The sequence below is a fragment of the Chenopodium album genome, chromosome 2 (assembly GCF_948465745.1).
Source record: "Chenopodium album chromosome 2, dcCheAlbu1.1, whole genome shotgun sequence".
In the NCBI taxonomy this organism is placed as follows: Eukaryota; Viridiplantae; Streptophyta; class Magnoliopsida; order Caryophyllales; family Amaranthaceae; genus Chenopodium; species Chenopodium album.
In genome coordinates this window covers 79542980-79564717 of record NC_137835.1, presented here as the reverse complement: position 1 = coordinate 79564717, position 21738 = coordinate 79542980, and the positions used below count along the sequence as shown (strand labels likewise).

The 21738-nt window shown below is 33.3% G+C and overlaps 4 protein-coding genes across 4 annotated transcripts; 3 read left to right on the top strand and 1 right to left on the bottom strand.

Annotated features, from left to right (window-relative positions):
• Positions 1–1090: 1090 nt before the first annotated feature.
• Positions 1091–6587, bottom strand: LOC145589124 (fructan 6-exohydrolase-like). Its single transcript, XM_081645686.1, has 7 exons — positions 6443–6587; positions 6225–6233; positions 3345–4213; positions 2596–2754; positions 2182–2429; positions 1738–1828; positions 1091–1401 (listed from the first exon to the last, which is right to left on the bottom strand). The coding sequence occupies exons 1-7, from the start codon at positions 6570–6572 to the stop codon at positions 1195–1197; spliced, it is 1713 nt and encodes a 570-aa protein (XP_081501812.1). The 5' UTR covers positions 6573–6587; the 3' UTR covers positions 1091–1194.
• A 1167-nt stretch (positions 6588–7754) lies between these two features.
• Positions 7755–10190, top strand: LOC145589115 (AAA-ATPase ASD, mitochondrial-like). The gene is made up of 2 exons (XM_081645679.1): positions 7755–8330; positions 8902–10190. The coding sequence occupies exons 1-2, from the start codon at positions 7780–7782 to the stop codon at positions 9800–9802; spliced, it is 1452 nt and encodes a 483-aa protein (XP_081501805.1). The 5' UTR covers positions 7755–7779; the 3' UTR covers positions 9803–10190.
• A 721-nt stretch (positions 10191–10911) lies between these two features.
• LOC145589106 (uncharacterized) lies at positions 10912–17119 on the top strand. The gene is made up of 3 exons (XM_081645673.1): positions 10912–11172; positions 13083–13428; positions 16860–17119. The coding sequence occupies exons 2-3, from the start codon at positions 13137–13139 to the stop codon at positions 16937–16939; spliced, it is 372 nt and encodes a 123-aa protein (XP_081501799.1). The 5' UTR covers positions 10912–11172; positions 13083–13136; the 3' UTR covers positions 16940–17119.
• Positions 17120–19969: 2850 nt separating this feature from the next.
• On the top strand, positions 19970–21323 carry LOC145576850 (hyoscyamine 6-dioxygenase-like). The gene is made up of 4 exons (XM_081634558.1): positions 19970–20177; positions 20308–20558; positions 20638–20956; positions 21051–21323. Exons 1-4 carry the CDS (start codon positions 19977–19979, stop codon positions 21321–21323), a joined length of 1044 nt encoding a protein of 347 aa, XP_081490684.1. The 5' UTR covers positions 19970–19976.
• Positions 21324–21738: the final 415 nt, after the last annotated feature.

Genomic DNA, 21738 nt, shown 5'->3' with positions numbered 1-21738 from the left:
TATTTGTGATACTTCCTTAAAAGGCAAGTGGTGCAATATTAAAAAAACGGAGGAAGTAAATTTTATAAAATACAGGTTCCAAAAAAAAAAAAATTATATAGATCCCAAACACTGTAAAATTAAAGTGATCGGAGCAAGGGTTGTCGTGAGGAGTGAGTGACTTCGTGAGGGGGTTCGCGGGCTCGCGACGCTACGACTCAGGTAAGTGCAGGAGGCCACGAGTTGTCGCGTTGGTGGCATGGTGTAAGGGGGTTTTTATGCTGGTGGGCGATGACTGGTGTCTGGTACCTTGGTGAATGGTGGTTACGTGGCTGAGGAGGCATGAGGGAGGTGAAGGTAAGGGGTGACTGGGTGAGTCCGTGAGGGAGTAATGGAGTCAGGGTTTCAAATGAAAACTGACTGATTTTTTGTTTTGATTTTTGAATAAAAGCTTTTTTTATTTTCTGATTTTTTTTTTTAATTTTAAAAAAAAAGCATTATGACCGGGTTTCAGGTCCAGACCTGAAATTTAAAACCCCGGGTTTGGACCTGAGCTAGACCGGGACCGAAAACCTTGAATTTCAAGGACCATGATCGGACCTGAATCTACAGGTCTGGTCCCAGCAGGTCCGGTTCAGATCGGTTTTCAGGTCCGGTCCTGTTTATGTACACCCCTATTTGCATTTAGATGTAATTGGAGGAGTAACAAAAGTTTCTAGCTGGGCTTGAAAAAACCAATTGCAAAAAAGGAACAAGAGAGGATAAATATGAGAATTGTAATTGGTTTGGAGGATTTGAAGCAAGTATCATTACTGTATAATTAACACTCTGTAATTCCGTGTATTATCATGATATATATATATGTAGGAAAATTTTCAAAACTAACCTTTTAAATATCACTTTTTATAATAAACAATCTTTTGAAAATTATCTAGCAACATTAATAAAGAGCATTTCTAATGATAAGCTACAAGCAGTGGCGGAGCCACATTGGAACAAATAAAAGCACTAATAAAGTATAAATTGATTGCAAATGTTAATAATAGCACATAATTGGTTGAGCGTGAATAATTAATGTTAACATTGGCCACAATCTTGTACGGAGTAGGGAAATACCGATCGAGTAGAACTGAATTCACATCTTCCAATCCATGACAAATGCTCCAAAGTAGGTTTGAATAATGAATTAAAGAAATTATGATTATTCACAATTCATTAATTGTTCTCGTTAATATCTATTGGAAGATTAACTTGAGCCTTCTTCATACTCCAAGCACTTAATTTAGTAATACGAACATCTTCGGTTCCATAGTTGAACAAATACAACTTTGCTTTGTCATTAATTGCAAGTTTGGGATAAACCCTAGCAGTTATGCAATTCTTTCCCATACTACCAAAGCTCTCTACTATAGAATGATCAATCTGTCAAAATAAATAAATACGTTATAAATTGTAGAGCATTTTACATTACTTTGTAACTAGGTGTGTTGAAGAGTAATTTCTACCTCATTTGATAATTCTTTGCTCGTTTTGATTTTTTTTTTAAAAGAGCAAAAATCATCGAAAAAGTCATCCTTTAGGGTCTGTTCTCATTGACTGAACTGAACTGAATATTTTATAAGAGAAGGAATGAACTGAAAATAATCGTATGAGAACAGACCCTAGAGCACACGCTTACAAGTTACAACTGCAAGATGAAGGTGCTATCCGTGCAAAGTGTTAACACTATTAGTTTTGAAAAAGATTGTTTGAACTTACCAAAGCTCTTAAAGATAGTTCTTCTTTAGCAGGATTCACATCCACAAAAGTTCCATAACTGGGTTTTGTAGTAGTTGGATTTTGAGATGACCTGTGCAACCAAAACAACAAAGGTATAATTGTAAAATATATACAAGATAGATACCTAAAATATTAATACGCAAACACAATCTAAGAGTTAATTAGTTAGAGGTTCCATCGACATTTAAGGCTTGTTCTGATTGACTGAACTGAATTGGAGCTAAACTGAACAATACTGAACTAATAATCTGAAGAGAACAAACCCTTAAATGATTACTACTCCGTAAATTTTATCTTGTATATTGATAATAATTTATGTTCAACTTAAACTTTTTGACTAAAACTTCCAATTGCATTACCATTTCCAACAGGAATACATTGATAGAGTCTAAATTTAAAGAATACGAAGAGTAGTAGTGTAACCTGCTTAAGTCATTGCCCATTAAGACGACATATTTGTTTGAGGCATTCGGGTCTTTGAAAACTCTAAAGAAGATTGCCGTGTATTCTTCTAAGCCAGTCGTAGCAAGTGTTAGAAGCCCAAACGGCCCAATGGTTCCGTTAACGGATACTCCCTTTTCTTCGCACAATGTCCTTGGATTGGTCCAAGTTGGGTCCATTATTTCAGCATCTTTTAATTCTGGTATTTCAAATGAAACTTCTACATCCGCCTTCAACAATATCAGTCAAGAAATTATTACGTATTAATGTATTATTAAGCAACTTATTCCATTATAATCCTAAAATGATCAAAAGACCAACCAATATTTATAAAAAAAAAATATGTCAAATAAAAAACTAGAAGAATTATTTGTGATACTCCGTAGTTAATTTAACCTGAGAGCCTGTGATTCCGGAGATTTCAACAACTGATCCTCCTTTAACTATTTGAGAAGGAAAATCTACTTGACCATATCGTAGCGTTTCAACTTCCGTGATTGGCCATTGCACTAGCTGTTTGCCAAACTCATCCAGCACCATTGTTCTTGGGATTCCCTTAAATACAAGATCAAAGTTATATTACAAAGATATAATCAATTTATATTAAAAAAAAGACTTTTTTTTTTTTTTTTTTTTTTTTTTTGTTGTTGTTGTTGAAAATTACCTATTAATTTGATATCTTGTGAGAAACTACCTAATGTAAAGAAATATATGAAATAATAAGAAATTACCTTTTAAAAAGTAAAATGTTGTAAAATACTATCTCTGGTAAGAATTCTACCATTGACATGATTTTCCGGCGTTAGCACCCCCGAAATCATCGTGAGGGCTAATTTTCAAGGCGTTAAGGGTATTTCCGGGGTGATTGGGGGATATTTTAAGTTAGTGGGGGATAATTTCTGGCAACAAGATGATAGTTTCGGTCCTTTGGGAGTATGTGTTTTGAGGTGAGCCAATGTCAAAAAAAAAAAAAAAAAAAAAAGGATTAACAGTAATCTGACCGAGATAGTATTTTACAATATTTTACCTTTTATAAGTTAATTTTTTTGTAATAAAAAAGTAATTTTATATATATAAAAAAAGCTAAACATTAAATGCCTAACAAACCAAAAAATAAATAAAAACATTATATTGTGATAATATACCTGTAGTCCAGCCCATCCCTTTAAGTTGTTAGCTTCTGCGGAAGAAGTTTCTCTAGACCACCCAAATAGTATTCTTCGGTTAGTCTTACTATCAAAGAATGACTTGGATGCAAAAATTCTACCATAATCACACATCAAACCCGAACCATTTTCAATAGATCCCTCATCCGGTACATAAATGTCTTTACCAATATCGTACCTTCCAATAGTATAGAGTTCTTTTTTACCATCGATTAAGCTTACCTTAAAGACATGTTTAACATCGTCACCAATAACAGATGTATCAGCACCTATCGACTTCCCAACATAGACCGGGAAAAAATCAGGACATTCCCACATCCCGGAATCTACAACTGAACGTAAAGGATGATCAACGACGGTCCATGTTACAAAGTCGTCACTTGTGTAAAGAGCTGCTAACCCGTTCTTCCTATGTTGTGTACCAATAACGATTCTCCACTTACCATCCGGTAGTAGCCAAGCAGTGGACGGATCTCTAAGGTTAAAGGGATCAAGGTCGTTGGTATTGGGTGAGCCAACTATTATTGGATTTTCGGGTGCCTTAACCCATTCCTTAAGGTAAGGGTCGGATAAGTCTTTGGGTAAGGCTAGGTTTTGGACTTGGTAACCTTGAGTGTCGATACCGGTGTATAGGATCGCTGGTTTATCTCCCAGGAGTATGGTGACGGATCCTGACCAACATCCTCTTATATCGTAAGGTTCAGAGGGAATGAGGGCAATTGGTTGTGTTGTCCAGTTGATTAAATCAGTAGATGTAGAGTGTCCCCAAACTAGTTCATGTTTCCAAAATGTACTATCGGGATTGTGTTGGTAAAAGAAGTGATATATTCCCTTGTAAATCATGGGTCCTATAACATATATATACAAACAAAAGGGAATGTAATTAGTATCATTTTGTATCAATATTAACACTATTGGGAGGGGACTGAAACCTAACCACTCAGAACTGATCCCCAAATTCGGATTAGCCCAAAGTATGAACCGGATGGAACACCAAAAAAAAAAAAAAAAAAACACTATATTCACATTAGCTATTCCCCTAACCCCATGTGGCAATGTATGATCGATCTATCCCGATTTTAACAACCTTGGCCACGTGAAAATAAATAAGTTTGGGTTCCCGGCTTTTTGAAGGGTCAAAGTCACAGGATCAGTTCTGGGTGGTTAGGTTCCAGTCCCCTCCCAATTGTTGTTGCGGGGGATCGAACACAGGTCCTCCCTACCAAGTGTAGTCCCAATCACCACGCACTACACCAACATCCAATTGGTTCCATTCATTCTTTATAATAAGTAGTATGTCACATAATTTTACAATATCATATTTTTACAATTTTTTCTTATTGATAATTTGATATAATTATTAGACTTGTGCATTAATTAACAAACATAATATATAAAAGAATCGTCTCAAATAAAAAAAGGTTAAATTAGATACAAAATTAGTACTATATTCCTTTCTAATCCATATTAGATAGTTTGACTTTCTTTTCTTAAAAAAAAAATAAATAAAATTGATGTGTGCATCATGCATGACATTGGGATTGTAAATAGGGCTGACAATCTTTGACCCGACCCAAAGTTACTGAGAGAAGCCCAATCCAAATTCAAACAACCCAAATTCAACCCGATTGACCCAAATTTTATATTTGGTAATGATAGTAAGTGTTACATTATTTTGGATAGTTTCTAAGCACAATTCAAAATTGACCCAAAATCTAACCCGAACCCGACCTGCTGACCCAAATTGCCACCCCTACTTGTAAATGGACCTCCTTAGTTGAGTTAGTTCAAATGTTCAATGGAAGGGAAAAATTGTTTGTATATTCAAGTATTATACTCGAGTAGTATGGATTTATGGATACATTTTTTTTTTACTAATAAGCATATGCAATGTCTGATATTATAAAATTGCATCAATCAATCAATTAACCTATACTAAAAGCGAATCTAAGATGACATTTGTCACGATGTCATTAATAATTTTCCCACCTTTTTGCACTTTTTTTTTTAACCAAATTTAAATAACTTCCATTTTATAAGCTACAATAATACTTATTTCTATTTTGACAACATATCTAATCCAATCATACCAATTAATATTTTTTTAACATATATTCTATATACTTTAATCTTTTAGTTACAAGTATACAAACATAGATTAAAAATAAGGTATTAAATATATCATTGTCCAAGATTATTATAATATTAAGGAGTATCAATTTTTTCCTCCAAGCTCCAACATTAATCATTTGACATTAATCGTTATGCAATGTGATTATTAAAATTAAAATAAAAACCGCTACTACTCACTATAAATACATTTTAAAAAAGTTGATTATGGAATACTAATTATCCTAAAGTAATATAAATCAACTAAATTTTCATTTAATGCCGTTCAAAGTGTGTCAACAAAAATATAAGGACAAATGTATATGAGTTCGTATACGGGTACTAATTTTTTTTTCCCTTTTTTTTTTGAAAACATATACGGGTACTAACCTAAGCTTATATTTTCGTTTTCTTATATAAAACCTAATAGCTTCTAAATTTCTATTAATAAATTATTTTTTATAAAATTCAAAACAATAACCTTTACGCATTTGGTATAAATTAAAATTCAAGTTATTTTGTGACAAATATTTTTTTTGGATAAATTGTTAAATTAACAACCATTCTTTATTCCCCTCAAAAAAAAAAAAAAAATAAAAAAATAAATAATAACCATTCTTTATAATTTTTATTGTAAAGTTTAATTATAACCGTGCATGGCACGAGACTTAACCTAGTGATATTAATAAAGACCGGTAAAAACAAAAGGAGAAGAGCTAGAACTAGAAGAGGTAATGGAAAACTACTAACCATTTGGATCTGCAAAAAGTCAACCCAAAAACCACTCCAACATTCAGCACCAATTTCAGCAAGGAAGAATCCAATCACATCCATTAACATAAATGTGCACCCAAAAAAAAAAAAAAAAAAAAAATCCATTAACATAAATTAGATATCTCATTACAAGGAATAATTAAGCGAGGAAGATAGAGTTTACAATAAAATTAGTGTTAATAATAGAAAATTACCGTTCATCCAATATCGTGTTGGCTGAAAGTGATAAGCAGTTCTATAAGGATCATCAACATTATAATCCGGTTGATCTTTCGCTAAGTTGATTAACATTTGGTTATCATTGTTGTTAACAGGAATAGCCATTTTTTTAGAAATAATGATTAAGAGAATTTGACTTTGATTAGATGTAAATTAAGTGTGCGTACTTGGGAGCTTTATGTATACTCTGTATTTTTTAAAAAATAAAATAAAAATTAGAATAAAAAGACTTTCATAGGAGCAGTCAACTTTTCTTTTTTAGGAAAATAAACAAGGGGTCTATTTCATTGGAGGAAAGTGGAGAGGATGTATAGTAACAGCCCTAACAGGTAAAGGGGAGTAAAGGGAGTCATGCAAAATAATGTCAGTTGGTTTTAAATTAATACTTTGTATTTTTAATTGTTTATTTAAAAGTATGAATATTCACTCAAGGTTCACCCGTGTTAGTATTTGCTTATTTGATGATGAAATGATCAATAATCATCAAACTGGATAAGTATTACCTTTAATTTACATCATGTACTCGAATAACCAGGTGTTTATAAAAATTTCTTCAGACGATAATGGTATCACCATGCATGGTACCAACATACTCGTACTTCTTTATTGCTAACGATTGCTATTTAAGTCATTAACGACTCAAGTTATAAAAGGCAAGAACGTCTGTCTTCCTTTTGATACTCATCTTGCATACTCTGTGCCACATATGAAGAAAAATTATGGTCAGGAAAAGCTATGTAGTACTTTACCAATTCTTGAAGTCCATATAACAACTCAACAAGACAATAGGTAGTGCTATTTTTGTGCTAATGTCTCCATCTATTCTCAAAATTTACAAGAGATAAGTTCAAATTTTGTATTAAAAATAGCATCATTGGCATGTGCATACTCCTTAGTTTTGGCATATAATGTACCTATTTTCCAAGCAAATTATAAAATCTTTTTACTTGTTGTACACAACTTGTGATATTATTTCCTGAAATTTCAGAATTTTTCTTAGAAAATTTGGTCAAAAACAAGTCTTACTTACAGAAGTAGTAGTGTAGTACATAGTGCTACTTGGCACTTTGGCAGCTAGACTCACGCCTATTAAATGCTCAAATCAAATTTGTAGTTCACAATAATTTTACCTGATTTGTTCTTGTCCTTAACTATTCTTAATAAAAATAAGGTAAGTATATTCCCATTTTATTTTCTATAAAACAATCATATTTTGTCATATGATTCTTGAATATTATTACCACATATAATGAAACTACAACACCCAAAATTATTCATACCACCACATTTTCTACCAAAAAACAACACCAACATGCTAGGAATATGGGCAAAACTAGCTTCTTCACTAGCAAGTTTCATGTTTGTATGGGCAATGTTAAGCCAATTTATCCCTTACGAGCTCCGTAGCTTCATCGAAAAGCGTCTCACGCAATTTTATTCCCAATTCCATCCCTACATCGAGGTGACAATCCCCGAGCACTCCGGGGATCATCTTAAGTGTAGCGAGGCCTATACCGCGGTCCAATCCTATCTCTCGTCTATCTCTTCCAAGTCCGCTAAGCGGTTCATGGGGGAGATAGGCCGAGATGGAAAGAGCGTGGTTTTGAGCATGGACAAGCACGAACGTGTCGAGGATGAGTTTCGTGGTGTTAAAGTTTGGTGGATTTGTGGTAAAACCGCTACTTCTAAGAGTGTTTTTTCACAACAAAACACTCCTGGGCCAGAACATAGGTTTTACAAAATCACATTTCACCAAAAAAATAGGGAATTAATTACTGAAGAATACTTGAAATATGTGGTCCAACAAGGGAAGGCAATCAGAGTCAATAATAGGCAGAGGAGACTTTACACTAATGTTGGAAGGTATGGCTTTTTTTTTTTCCTTCTTTTTAAAATTCATGTTAATATTTTAATTCTTTTACTAATCACCTTTAAACCTTTTATTTTATTTTAATATATATATTACTACATGTGAATTATTGATATTATCATATTTTATGGATGATTTATATTTCTAGGTGAATCAAATGATCTTTCTCCTTTATTTATTTATTTATTTTTTATTTTTTTGCGTTGTAAGTAGATGTGACCGGCTATTTAATATGAGTATGTTCTAGACTTGTAGTCGTATGGAGTACTAATTTTGGGATCAAGTTGAGTCAATTTTGGTTTGGATTAAAGTTATTAATCGATTCGTCTACTTATAGTCAATTTTGCTAATTCTAACAAATTTGAGGTCATATTCTATACAACAGTAAACCGTGTAAACAAATATAGAAAAAAAAAAAAATTAAACAGCCTATAATATTTTTTTTTTTTAAGAAAAACATGAGTCATTAATATTATTGCAACTCAAGCTCCGTCAAATAAAGTCAAAATACGGGGAAAAAGAAATTTAAATCCACAGCCTATAATTTCTTTTTTTTTTGGATAGGTACTCAATACATGGCAGCATGTGGAGTGGTATACCATTAGAGCACCCTGCAACATTTGAAACACTAGCAATGGAGTCAAACAAGAAAAAAGAAATAATAGATGATCTTACAAAATTCAGTAATAGTAAACACTTCTACAAAAGAATTGGTAAGGCATGGAAAAGAGGGTACTTATTATATGGTCCTCCAGGAACAGGGAAATCAACTATGATTGCTGCAATGGCTAATCATCTCAGGTACGATATCTTCGACTTGGAACTAACAGCAGTGAAGGACAATACAGAACTGAGACGACTTCTGATCGAAACCACGAGCAAGTCGATAATCGTGATCGAAGATATCGACTGCTCGCTTGAGTTAACTGGCCAGAGGAAGAAAAGCAAAATGGAGGAGGTTGATTATAAGGAGATGGCAGAGAATGATAAGGAGAAGGGAGGTGATAAAGCGGCGAGGGCGGGTTCGAGTAATGTTACATTGTCAGGGCTGCTGAATTGTGTTGATGGGATATGGTCGAGTTGTGGGAAAGAGAAGATTATTGTGTTTACTACGAATCATGTGGAGAAACTTGATCCTGCATTGATTCGAAGAGGAAGGATGGATAAACATATTGAGATGTCGTATTGTGGTTTCGAAGGGGTTAAGGTTCTTGCTAAGAATTATTTGCTTGTTGAAGAGAATGATAATAATGAGGATTATCAAGGGTTGTTTGATGAGATTGATAAGTTGTTGAGTGAGGTTAAGATAACACCGGCTGATGTCGCGGAGAATCTGATGCCAAAGTCTTGTGAAGAAACTGCTGGTATGTGTCTTCGGAAGTTGATTAGGGTGCTTGAGGAAGCTAAGGAAAAGACTACCAAGAAGAAGAAAGCAGAGGAGGATACAGAGGAGGAAGTTGATTAAATGATTAATCCTGTCCAAAAAAAGAAAAAGGATTAATTGTTATCATGTTATTTTGTTTGAATGATTGATTAAATGGGGCAGGGAAGATTGATATTTTAGCTAGTAGTATTATTGGTTTTAGAAAGTTTAATGCTAATTTTTTTTTTTTTTTTTTTTTTTCAAGCTAAGGTGATGTTGTGTACCTAGTTATGCTGAGAATTGACTTGTATTGGGTTGATTCTTTGGTGAAATCAACAAAGTTAGGTGAGGTTGTAGTACTTTGTGTATTGTTGTCACTCTTGATGGTTGGCATGTTGTAAACTTGTAGGCGTAGCCTTGTGGATAAAGGTGGCCATTGGGTTGGGTAACTGAGTTGTGAACTCATTCCAGCCAGGTTGGAAGGATTGAAATCGGCTCACTAATCACACTAGCTAGGAGGTGAAGCTCTTTGTTTTCTGTCTAAACCAAATACCTTGTGATATACATTACTGTAAGAAACAGGCTTTGAACAATTTTTTGGATCACATGTATCGCACCCTACTTGCTCTCATGCACATTAGTGACATTACATATAGTCATACACTATAAGTAAATGAATAATGGCACGTGTCGGTGTTACACAAATTTGACCTATTCACAAGGAAGATTGAACCAAGCTCAAGTGCTCAACTATACTCATTACTCAGGTTACGAGTCTACGGGGACCAATGTTAGGATTAGGAGCGGAAGCACAAAATGATATAGAGACACAAATAAATAAAAGATGGACAAAAAGAGTAATAAGAGACACAAATTTAACGTGGGAAAAACCTTCAAATGAGGTAAACCACCCACCAACAACGAGTACTAATTATCTAATGTATAAAAAAGGGTATGAGAGTACAACCCCGAAAGGTATAAGAGTATGGTATGGCTCTCTAGATTATATTGGATCTGATTATCTAATGAGCTAGTAGTAGTGTGTCTTGTGTCATGTCCACAAATCAAGAGGAATGTGAATATATGATGGATATTTATATACAGTACTACAAATATAAGCCTTGACCTTGAAGAGCAAATATTATAACTTTGAAAGCTATCAATATTAAGTAGCAATAATAACTTGTTTGTGACTTAGTTTAACCAAAACCCTAAGTTGGGTCACATTGGGGGCGGGGGTTTGAACCAGCACGAGAGCCCTGGAGACCCTTCCATATGCATTTGTGGCCTTTTTAGAGGTCAATTAAACCAAAAAGGGTTAATCCAAATTAGACAAAACACAGAAAATTCAATATTGCCGCTGGGCATTTTGGGTAAAAGTTTGGAATCTACAAAACAAATCAGTATTGGCGGGCAGAAATCAGAGAGAAGGGGATCATCTTCTTTATTCACATCTTTTCGTCTGGTGTAAGGTAATGTTCGAATTTCTCATCAATTTTTCCATAAATTACTCTACTTTGCTAATTTTAATGATGTTTATTCCTAGTTTCTCGACAATTTTAGGGTTTACTTCCTTAATTTCAGAGCTTTGTTCATGTAGTCGATGAAAATTTAGATGAATTGCTGTTTGTTCTTCTGTTCATTTTGATTGGTTTTTTTCCTTGTTCATCATCAATATTTTGATTACTGTATATTGGTCTTCTCAACAGATTGTTTGATTGTTCAAACCCCATTTCTAAGTGTAAATTGTCAAGTTTTTCTGTATATTCCTAAACCCTATTGGTACATTAGCGAATAGTAGCAATGTAGCATGAATTGATTAAGAGCTGACCACATTAAAACAATTTGGAGCGTAATTAGGTTTTAAGTTGCAAATATCTGGGTGCAAATTATGTAGTTATTGTTGGCGTTAAGACATAATCATTGACCTTAAATCATACCATTGCGAGCTAGATTGAAAAGATCACTTACTGAATTACCTGAATGGTAAGAAGGAATTGGGACATCGAATCCGTGCTAGTCGCTTTTCCAGGAGTCAAGGTGTGTTTGAGTATTGATGTTGTTGGGTGTATACTTTTATAGTTATATATGAGAATCCAAAATATAAATTTAATTCTTTTGGAGGAAATAAATGATCATATGAATGACAAATTAAAATAATTAAGCTGTTGTAATTTGATATCAAGAGAAGGTTCGTGGTAATTTTTTCTCCCTCCATCCCATTCCACCGGATTTAATTTTATCAAAGGGTAATACTGGAAGTTGTTTAGCAATCTGTTGGGATTCTAGAAATCGAGACTATATTTTCTCACACCCTCAATTGTATGTGACTGGTATTACCGGGTGAGGGAAGTATATCAATTAAAGTTAGAGATGGGATGAGAGAATCAACAAGCAATCAGAACATTGGATGTATTTTAATTGATGGTTTGCCACCTTTTTCAGTTCATTGGATATCTTTCATATTTTCTAAGAGATGACGAAAGGTTAGTAGTGTGTTAGACAATTATGAGTTATGACATAAATGTTGATTAGAGTGTCAACAAACTGGAAGAAATTGGATATGCTTATTAAGGTTGATGCAGAAAGAAGTACATTAATCTTGCTATTGTAAACTGGTAAAAGCTGCTTTAGATTTCGTGATGGAATGTGGTCTAATTTTCTTGATCTAAGTAAGTAGAAGTCGAAATAAGTCATTTGTCTTTTTTTTTTTTAATATTTATTTTCTCAATTAGTATATACTGATGCCAGTGTCAGCTTATGCTTTAAATATGGGTTTTGGACTTTTAGGCATTTAGCAATAAAGGATATGAAATATTTAGGGAAGCAGATTTTTTATAATACACCCAAATAGGGTCTTGTTTCAGAGCGAGGGTATCTTTGTTTTATGGAAATATGGAATATCACATTTGTAACTTTGAAAGTTATGTTTAAAGTAAATCTTATTTGGTTTGAAATATCATTTTATTGGTGGTTTGTGGACTCTTTTCTTTAATTCGCTGTTAGGATAAACCCTCTATCCGTAAATAAGTATACTGTTTTGGAATGTCAAGATACATTTTTCAACTTTTATTTAAAAAATTAAAATAAAGTAATGTTTGGATCTTTGGCGATATCCCCATTAGAATATTTGACGGAGGGTGCAAGTTATTCAACTATTACAAAGTTCTCTTTTTAAAACAAATTACCACCATTAGTTTAGTAATTTGGGACAATGTGATGACTTTTTCTGGATGAAGTATTACCAGGGCACCAAGGGATTGGCTTTTTTTGCTTTTCTTTTGGGGGGTGGTGGAACGTGTTTCTAGGCAATTAGGTTATTGGAAATTTCATCTGGTTTGTAAATATACTGATTAGGCCTGCATTCTACTTGATTCATCAGGAGGGCTTGGAAGATTGCCTGCAATTCCCATCCTGCAAACCTGTTGCTGCTTTAATGGCATCAAAGCGTAATGTAAAATACTCTCCACTTGCCACTGATGAGGATGGAGGTGACATTTACAGTTATGACAGTCATATAAAGGGAAAACAGTATGATCCTCGGTTTGATTACACGCCGAAATATCTAGACAAAGTTCCATGGAAATCAATTCTTCTCGCACTGTTTCTTCTTTGCCTTGGTTCACTTCTTCTCTTTCTGTCATTTTTCATCCTCACTGGTCATATGGGAGGGGAGCAGTCTCAAGCATATGGTCTTCTTGCGCTTGGAATTCTTAGCTTCCTTCCAGGTAAAGACTTTCCCTTATTTAATTATATTCTCTCTCTTCCTCATTCCCCCCTCTCTCTTTTTCTTTTTCTTTGTTTGTTGTGGGTGTATGGGAAGGGGCAGTAGGATGGGGTGGTGGAGGAAGCCATTTTTTTTCTTGCTATGCAGTTTGCACTTTTTTGGTTCAGTCAATGAAGGCTTTAGCAAGCATGAGTAGAATTATGAAAAGAAATGGAGAATGTATTAATCAAGTCATTGACTAACTGGTGAATGTCGTGCCCCTCTAGCTACATGCCCAAGTGATTTTACTTATCATTTTATTCATTCACCGAGTTTTGCAAGTATATTCTTAATTTTTTGGGAAGCATCTTTCTTTACTCTTCCCTCTCGAGTGTATGCCTTTTTGCAGCTGTAGTGTCAGTTGGAATATTTTATTATTTGGTTTAAAATAAGACGTGATGTGGAAAGCTGAAAGAGGGAATTTAGGCTACTCAATTCTGTTGATGGTCATAAGCTGTTATAAGGGGAAGTGATCAACACCATAAAAGAATAATAATGGCTTAAGTGTTAATACTTTGGAGCACATGAACTTAAAGGTTCTCAGGGCATAAAGTGAAAAAAAGAAAGTTGAAAACTGTTTTGAGACAAACTTTAGATTGGATGTCTTTGACAATTATACTAGCGGGCTTCTGTAGTTCTGTTTGACATTTTTCTTCAAACAAGGAAGTCTAGGATTTGAAGATTAAATATGATAGAAATTTGACCACCCGAGTGAAGAGAACAAATCACACTCGTCTTTGTTTAAAGTCCGTCAAAGCTAGCTTACCTAAGTGAAGAAAACAAGATAAGTCCTCTTCATTAGGATGTGAACTAAAAGGACCAGAGCTTACTCTGTTCAATGAGGAATTTATGAAAAGCAAAAGATAAATTAGATGCAGAATTGACACATTAAAAAAGCTAAGACAATAAAATTTAACGTCTTCTACTATTTATCCACCTAAAGAACAAATTGATTTTGAGGAATGATTTCTTTCATGCTTAAGGAGTCAAGGATATGATCTACCTCAAGACCTTTATAGTGAAGCTACCATTAGTCCCATTACTAAGCTTCAAGGCTGTGATAAGTTGATAATAATGATAATTCTCACAGAACTCTTTTGGAGTATTGGACTAGATAATATCTCTTTTGTTCTTCATGTATCTTAAAACTTAATTGCTTTTCTGCTTGATTCGTCTACTGTTATTGGACTTCACACGTGATTCTTATTTTTGTATGAAAAATCCAGAATTATAGAAAACATAAGAACATATTCTATAAGTCCTAATTTATAGCACTAGTAAAACAGTAGCCAATGCTATTGACTTCTAGTTAGAATGTTTTTGATTGATGGGTGTTGCTTACTCTTCTAGCCAGTTAGTATCTTCCATAAGTTTCTTCAGAAAGGTCTTTTAAGATTGCTGGATAGTGGCTGTAATTGCTGCAACAATAAATCCTGGGACAGTAATTTAGCTGCAAAACTATTGAACCGGAAACTACTACTCTGTACGGCTCCTTACATCTGAAATTGCCCCTTATCCTGTTTAGAGTGAAAGCTTTGTGGGAGCATTGGGTTAATGATTTTGTAGTTGTTATAACTGACTTGCAAATTTTGGTTAGCTTGATTAAGTTGATAATAGTTATTGACACTAAATTTGGATGTATCTTGATCAACTGTATGACTTGGATCCATCATCATAGAGAACTTGGTGATTATATTACTTTTATTACATAAAGCAAGCGGCTCTTGAAACTTTTGATAGAGGCTTTCCTCATGAAGTTTGTTCCTTGAATAATTTCTTTTGTGATTGTATTGCTTGATTTACTTGACTTGTTTAATGAACAAATGTTCTTTGCGGTGTGCACTTTGTTCTGCAGTCTTTGAAATTAATCTTACTCATTTAAATCAGCCTTATTTCATTTGAATGAGTATATTCTTTTGCGATTGTATTGCTTGATTTACTTGACTTGTTTAATGAACAAATGTTCTTTGCAGTGTGCACTTTGTTCTGCAGTCTTTGAAATTAATCTTACTCATTTAAATCAGCTGTATTTCATTTGAATGAGTATATATTAATATATTATATAGTGTATAAAAGCTCTTCAACATACTGTATTAGTTATCTTTTAAAAATAGGCTCCCTCCTGGCGGATAGGTTTAATTGCCTTGTTTTATTTATATTATTATCTTCTCTGCTATGTATCTACTGATGGGTAGCCAGCAGCAGTTATCTTATCTGTTAAACACTGCCACTTTTGGCATTCTGGGAAAATTCTTCTCCTGTCCCCTTTAAGGACTGTGCTTGTTACATTTCTCATAGAGGCAGTAGTAGCTTATGGCTTCAAAATGCTTGCCTTTTGCTCACGAGTCATTGCTGACAGATCACGTAGAAGGCAGAATGAGAAAGATGAAAAGATCTATAGGTTTTGCCTTTTGGGCAGCATATGTTTCTTTCAGATTTATGTGCTCCAGCTTTCAGAATTCAAAAAGTACTACACTTAATTAAAACAAACTCCTTCATTGAGCTTGCAAAATTTCGCTAATCAATATTTCTTGACAATTCTGATTGATTTGTTGAAGCATAAATTGTCATTAACAGCACATATTCTGTTGAAACTCCTTCAGTCTTCTGCTACCACAAGATGGATCTTCTGCTTTGTATGATCCCTAGTTGATATCTAGGCAAGTAACAAGCACTATAGTTGACTTACAAGTGTTCTGGAAGGTCCTTTCTCTTATATCATAGATTTAATGGTATAAAGAATTTTGATGAGTGACCCTTGAGCTTTGCCATGTTATCCTAGTATATATTCCACGTATATTAGCACCTTGGCAGCAGCAGGAGTTGTTTCCATAATGCTTTTTTTTTTTTTTTCCTTTCTAGTTTTGTTTTTGGTGCTATTTACTATTCATTTAATCTTAAGGGGAGGAGGAGGGATTGTATTAGCATTAGCTCCCCTAGAGCTAAATCCAAAAAAGGTTTGGAAGTATCTGCATGACTTTTGAAATAATTTGGGGGTGAAGGAGCTTAGGAGCCTGCCCAAAACCCTTCTTGGCCCATGTATTTCTTCAAAACGTACAGAAAAAGAATGGGCAACGAGAAGAAATTGAAGATTTAGATTGCAGGCACTCCAATTTCTAGGAAATGGAATGCCTTTTTTTAGAAATAACTTTTGGCTCACAGATGATGGATTTCTGTGTTTACTGTCTAAAATTTATGCTATATTATCAGAAGAGATTCTTCTTATTGCATAGTTTTAATGTAGAATCATGTGCACTAGTCTTTTGAGATTTTAATTCTGTTTTACACAGCATTTGTATGTTCATGGTTAGGAATGTTGAGACTACCTCATTTTAAATTCCTCTTATGTTTTATCGAAATATAATAATGTCCTGTTTCAAATTATTAATGCAGGCTTCTATGAGACTCGGATTGCATATTATTCGTGGAGAGGTGCTGCTGGCTATCGTTTTGCAGCCATCCCTGACTACTGAGTCTTATTCTTCAAGATTTGCACCTCTGGTTCATGTTTCTACTCTGTCTATTCTAGTCTGTATGTTGATGTTATTATGCATGCCTGTTGTATAGAGCACTAACCTTTAGGAGTGTACTTTATGATTGTATTTTGTCACATTATGTGTATTAATGAATAAAATTATGTGCTTTGTTATAAATCTGATATTTTTCCCCCCATATAGTGGAACGTTGTTATTTTTTTGACAATATATTTTAGGAGAAATATACTGCTCCCTCAGTCCCTCCATCCCTTAATTATATGCCTATTTTTCTCTACTATGTGAGAAAGAAATAGACATATAATTAAGTGACAGAGGGAGTATTACAAGAGATCATGAGATTACCAAAATATAAATAGTCATTGTTTTTGGTTCCTGAGAGCCAGTGAGGTGAAAGAAAGTGATAGTAATATAAAATTAAACAAACATTTAAAGGTTTAAGGAACCATACCATGGCTCAGTCATTTCATGAATTTGAAGGAAAACGTTAAGTGTTAAATTTGACTTTCAATTGCTGTAATTCCTCTTATCTGACACAATTAAAGGTGGAGAGTGTCATGAATCAATATCATGTATATTATGGCGTATACACTCAAATCCAAGACTTTTAAGACTTTACGAACCAAATTAGTTACTCTATCTAAATTTTAAATTAAATGGTGGATCCACCCTTAAATAAAAAGGTATGGGCTTGCGCCTTTTACTTGACAAACAAATTGAACAACTCAGCAAATAGCCAAATACCACTATGGAATGATTAAAAGTGGTATATTGGTTAGTGGATGTATTTTAAACTTGAAGGTCACATGCGATCTTCGAGTCTAATAAAGATCATGCTTTTCGTTTCTTGTAAAACTCATGCTCTTTGTGCATGCTTTGTATATGGCCTTTTTCCACATTTGAAAAATCAAAATAGCTTCCTCATAAAGAGTAACAGAGTAAGACTGTACAATACTTTTACCTCCTTAATTTCGGAAGAAGTGACACACCTTTTCTTTCTTAATCGTTTTAAAATAATTTAAAACTACTATAAATACAAGGAATTTGTTGTGAAAATAAAGGAAAACATAATAATTGAGAGAGAATTAATCTAAGTATATTATTCCATATATTAGGGGTATATATACATAGAATACAATTAGGGTTTGCTTAGATAACAATAAACCCTAGATTTAGAATATTCTGGAATGATATAAGGATAATGGATATCCACACAATATTTTCATAACACTCCCCCTTGGATGTTCATTATCGAAGATTGTGCCTCGTTAAAACCTTAATAGGAAAAACCCTATGGGATAAAAACCTAATTAAGGAAAAAGAGTACAACATTCTTCGTAATTATATTGACATTCTTCGTAAAAAGAGTACAATACTTTTACCTCCTTAATTTCGGAAGAAGTGACACACTTTTCTTTCTTAATCGTTTAAAAATAATTTAAAACTACTATAAATACAAGGAATTCCTTTTATTAATTATATTTACCATAGCCCTCATGGTCCAATAACTTCTCAGTTCTCATATATTTTTTTTAAAAAATAAAATCTTTTGTAAATTAAGTTCACTAACTTTATATTAAACAACTCATTTTTGTAAATTAAGTTTACTAACTTTATACTACCTCCGTTAACTATTATTTGCAACAAAGGGGTATTATTTGTGAGATATAAAATATTCCTTTATTGTAAATAATAGTTAACGGAGGTAGTATTAAACAACTCGTTCATGATCTTCATCCAACTATTACGTATTATGTACATTTGTAAACCACGTGTCAATTTATCAAAGGAGCATGTTAAAGCAAAGAGCATGAATTTAACATCTCTCTTTAAAAAAGAACTTTGAGAGGTCAAATGATAAGCTGGAATCCACAACGCCTAGCTTGTTTATAAGCTTCTTTACTCCCATATAGGGTGTTTGGTTTTATTGGGGAATAAAATTGTTGTCCATAACGAAAGAAAGCAAGATAAAGTCTTGAAATCAACCTCAAATGCGACATGATTTATGTGAATTATATTCTTATGTCCAATTTCTATATATACATAAGGAAAATTTTTAAGGGTGAAATTCATGCTTCATCTTAAAACAGACAATTAAGAAAAGAAAAGCTCATAATAATTTAAAGTGTTAATGAGTGATATAACATAGTTTCCCATAAATTTTACATTATAATTACTCCATATATCATAAAACCAACGAAGTATATCATACTTTGCTAGGAGATCAACCTTTGTTTGGAAGGGACCCATATATCCTGTTTGAAATGATATTTAACCATCCATAATGTGGCTTGTACCATTATTTATTTATTTCACATTTTCACATCATATTTCTCATTAAATCATAATTTCGTTCATTCCCCTTACTCCAAAAATGTCCTTAATATCATGTTTAAGATGTGATGTGCGCAATTAAGTAGTTGGATTAGATTTCTTAATGTGATTTGCATTTGGTAGTTGCTAAACCGGCTTAAAGTGCGACATATTACTACTCTTAATAAAAAGGAAAAAGTAAAAGAGAAGGATAAGTTTACTTAGGGTATATTAGTAACTATGTTACTTATCCAACTCTTATACTCCGTACTTTGTACCAAATAAACAATAACACCTTATTTTATCCTTATCCTTTCCTCTTATCCTTATCCCTCATATAAAACACCCTGTATAAATAACCGTTATAACTTTATATATCAAACACCCTGTATAAATAACCGTTACTCTATCAATTATCTTGTCTTGTGTCAATCAAAGGCTATAAATCAGGAAACTAAATATATGATAAATATGAATAATATTCTCCTAATATTCCTCCCAATACTTCCTAACATGTCTCTTTTTTGAAACATTAAAATGCGGCTTATTATTTTTATTTTGAGTAAGTATTAGTTTTCTATAATTTTGTGCATTAGTATGTTTTTCCTAACACTTCAAAATTTCAAATAGATGCTACAAGTAGTTAAGATTTTCAAGAAACCATTTTTTTAAGGGTAAATTTTTTTGCAGATCATAACAAAAGATGGACAAGTTTGTTTCTACTTGGTCTGATGGTAAGACGCTGCCTGAAAATTATGTATTTTCAACTGAAATGAGACCCGGGGAGCATGTTCCCGTTTCCAAGAATATTCCGGTCATTGATCTTGGAAAGACGGTAGGGCTTGATCGCAAAGATACAATTCAAAAGATTATAGAGGCTAGCCAGGAGTTCGGATTCTTTCAGGTCCAATTCTGCACACCCCTACATATTAAGTTGTTACATAGAGTGTACATTTTTTTTTACTGATGTCATGGTATGAAATAAGCTCATTACTATTATGCTCATTTTGGTTGGTTTGCTTTGTGTATGAAAGGTGATTAACCATGGAGTTCCGCAGACAGTAATTGATGACGCGAGAACTGCTTATCAAGACTTCTTTGATCTTCCAACAGAGGAAAAATTGAAATTATATTCATCTGATATAAGTCAGAAATGCATATATTACACAAGCAATGTCACGTATGATGACGAAGACATTCATGCTTGGAGAGACAGTTTACGACACTTGTGCTCTCCTCTGGAAGAATGCATCCATTCTTGGCCTCAAAAACCAACCAAATACAGGTTATTTATCGAACATTACATAAAATCTACGAGTATGCTTGTAAAAAAAATGTACGAAGTATAACATATACTATTTCAGGGAGGTTGTGGGGAAGTATGTAACTGAAGTTAATGAGATGGGAGCAAGAATTCTGGAGCTCATAAGTGAAGGACTAAAGCTTGGAGTAGGATACTTCGCGAATGAATTGAGTCAAGAACAATATTTGAGCATTCATTGTTATCCTCCATGCCCTGATCCTAGTTTAACCTTGGGACTCAGACCGCACTGTGATACAGGACTCATCACCATACTTCTCCAAGGAACTGTCGCGGGGCTTCAGACATTGAAGGATGGCCAATGGATCGGCGTTGAGGCAATTCCTGATGCATTTGTTATTAACATTGGATACCAATTACAGGTACAAATATTACAGGTACAAATATTGATCTTTTCCTCAAAAATTGTTACTACTGTACTAACAATAGTTCGTTCCTTGTCAAATTTTGCTATAGATTGTTAGCAATGGTAAGCTGCATAGTGTGGAGCATCGAGCAGTAACGAACAAGGATGAAACTCGGATGACTGCTGCCTTCTTCATAGAGCCTAAGGGAGACTGCATTGTGGAGCCTGCGAAAGCGTTGATTAATGCTGAAAATCCTCCAATATATAAGAGTGTAAAATATGCAGAGTTTGTTCAAGCGTTTAGGGAAGCCTATTTAGGGAAGATTAAGAATGCATTAGAGCCTTATATGATAGCATCAACATCATCATTGTCAACCGAGTAAGGCCCTGTTCTTTTGAGCTTCTGGGCAGAGCAGAGCAGATTTCAGCAGAGCCGAGCCGAGCAGAGCAGAGCAGAGTAGATTTTATTATTATTATTATTATTATTATTATTATTATTATTATTATTTATTCATTATTATTATTATTATTAAATATTAATTATTATTATTATTATTATTATTATTATTATTATTATTACTAATATTATCGTATTATTATTATAATCATTAAATTTTTAAAGTTAAATATTTACTATTATTATATTAATTATTATTATTATTAAATATTATTTAATTATTATTATTATTATTATAAATTAATAATTAGTATTATCTTTAAATATTAGTTATTATCTTAATATTAATTGTTATTATAAAAATCAATTATTGTTATTATAATTAATATTATTAGTTATAA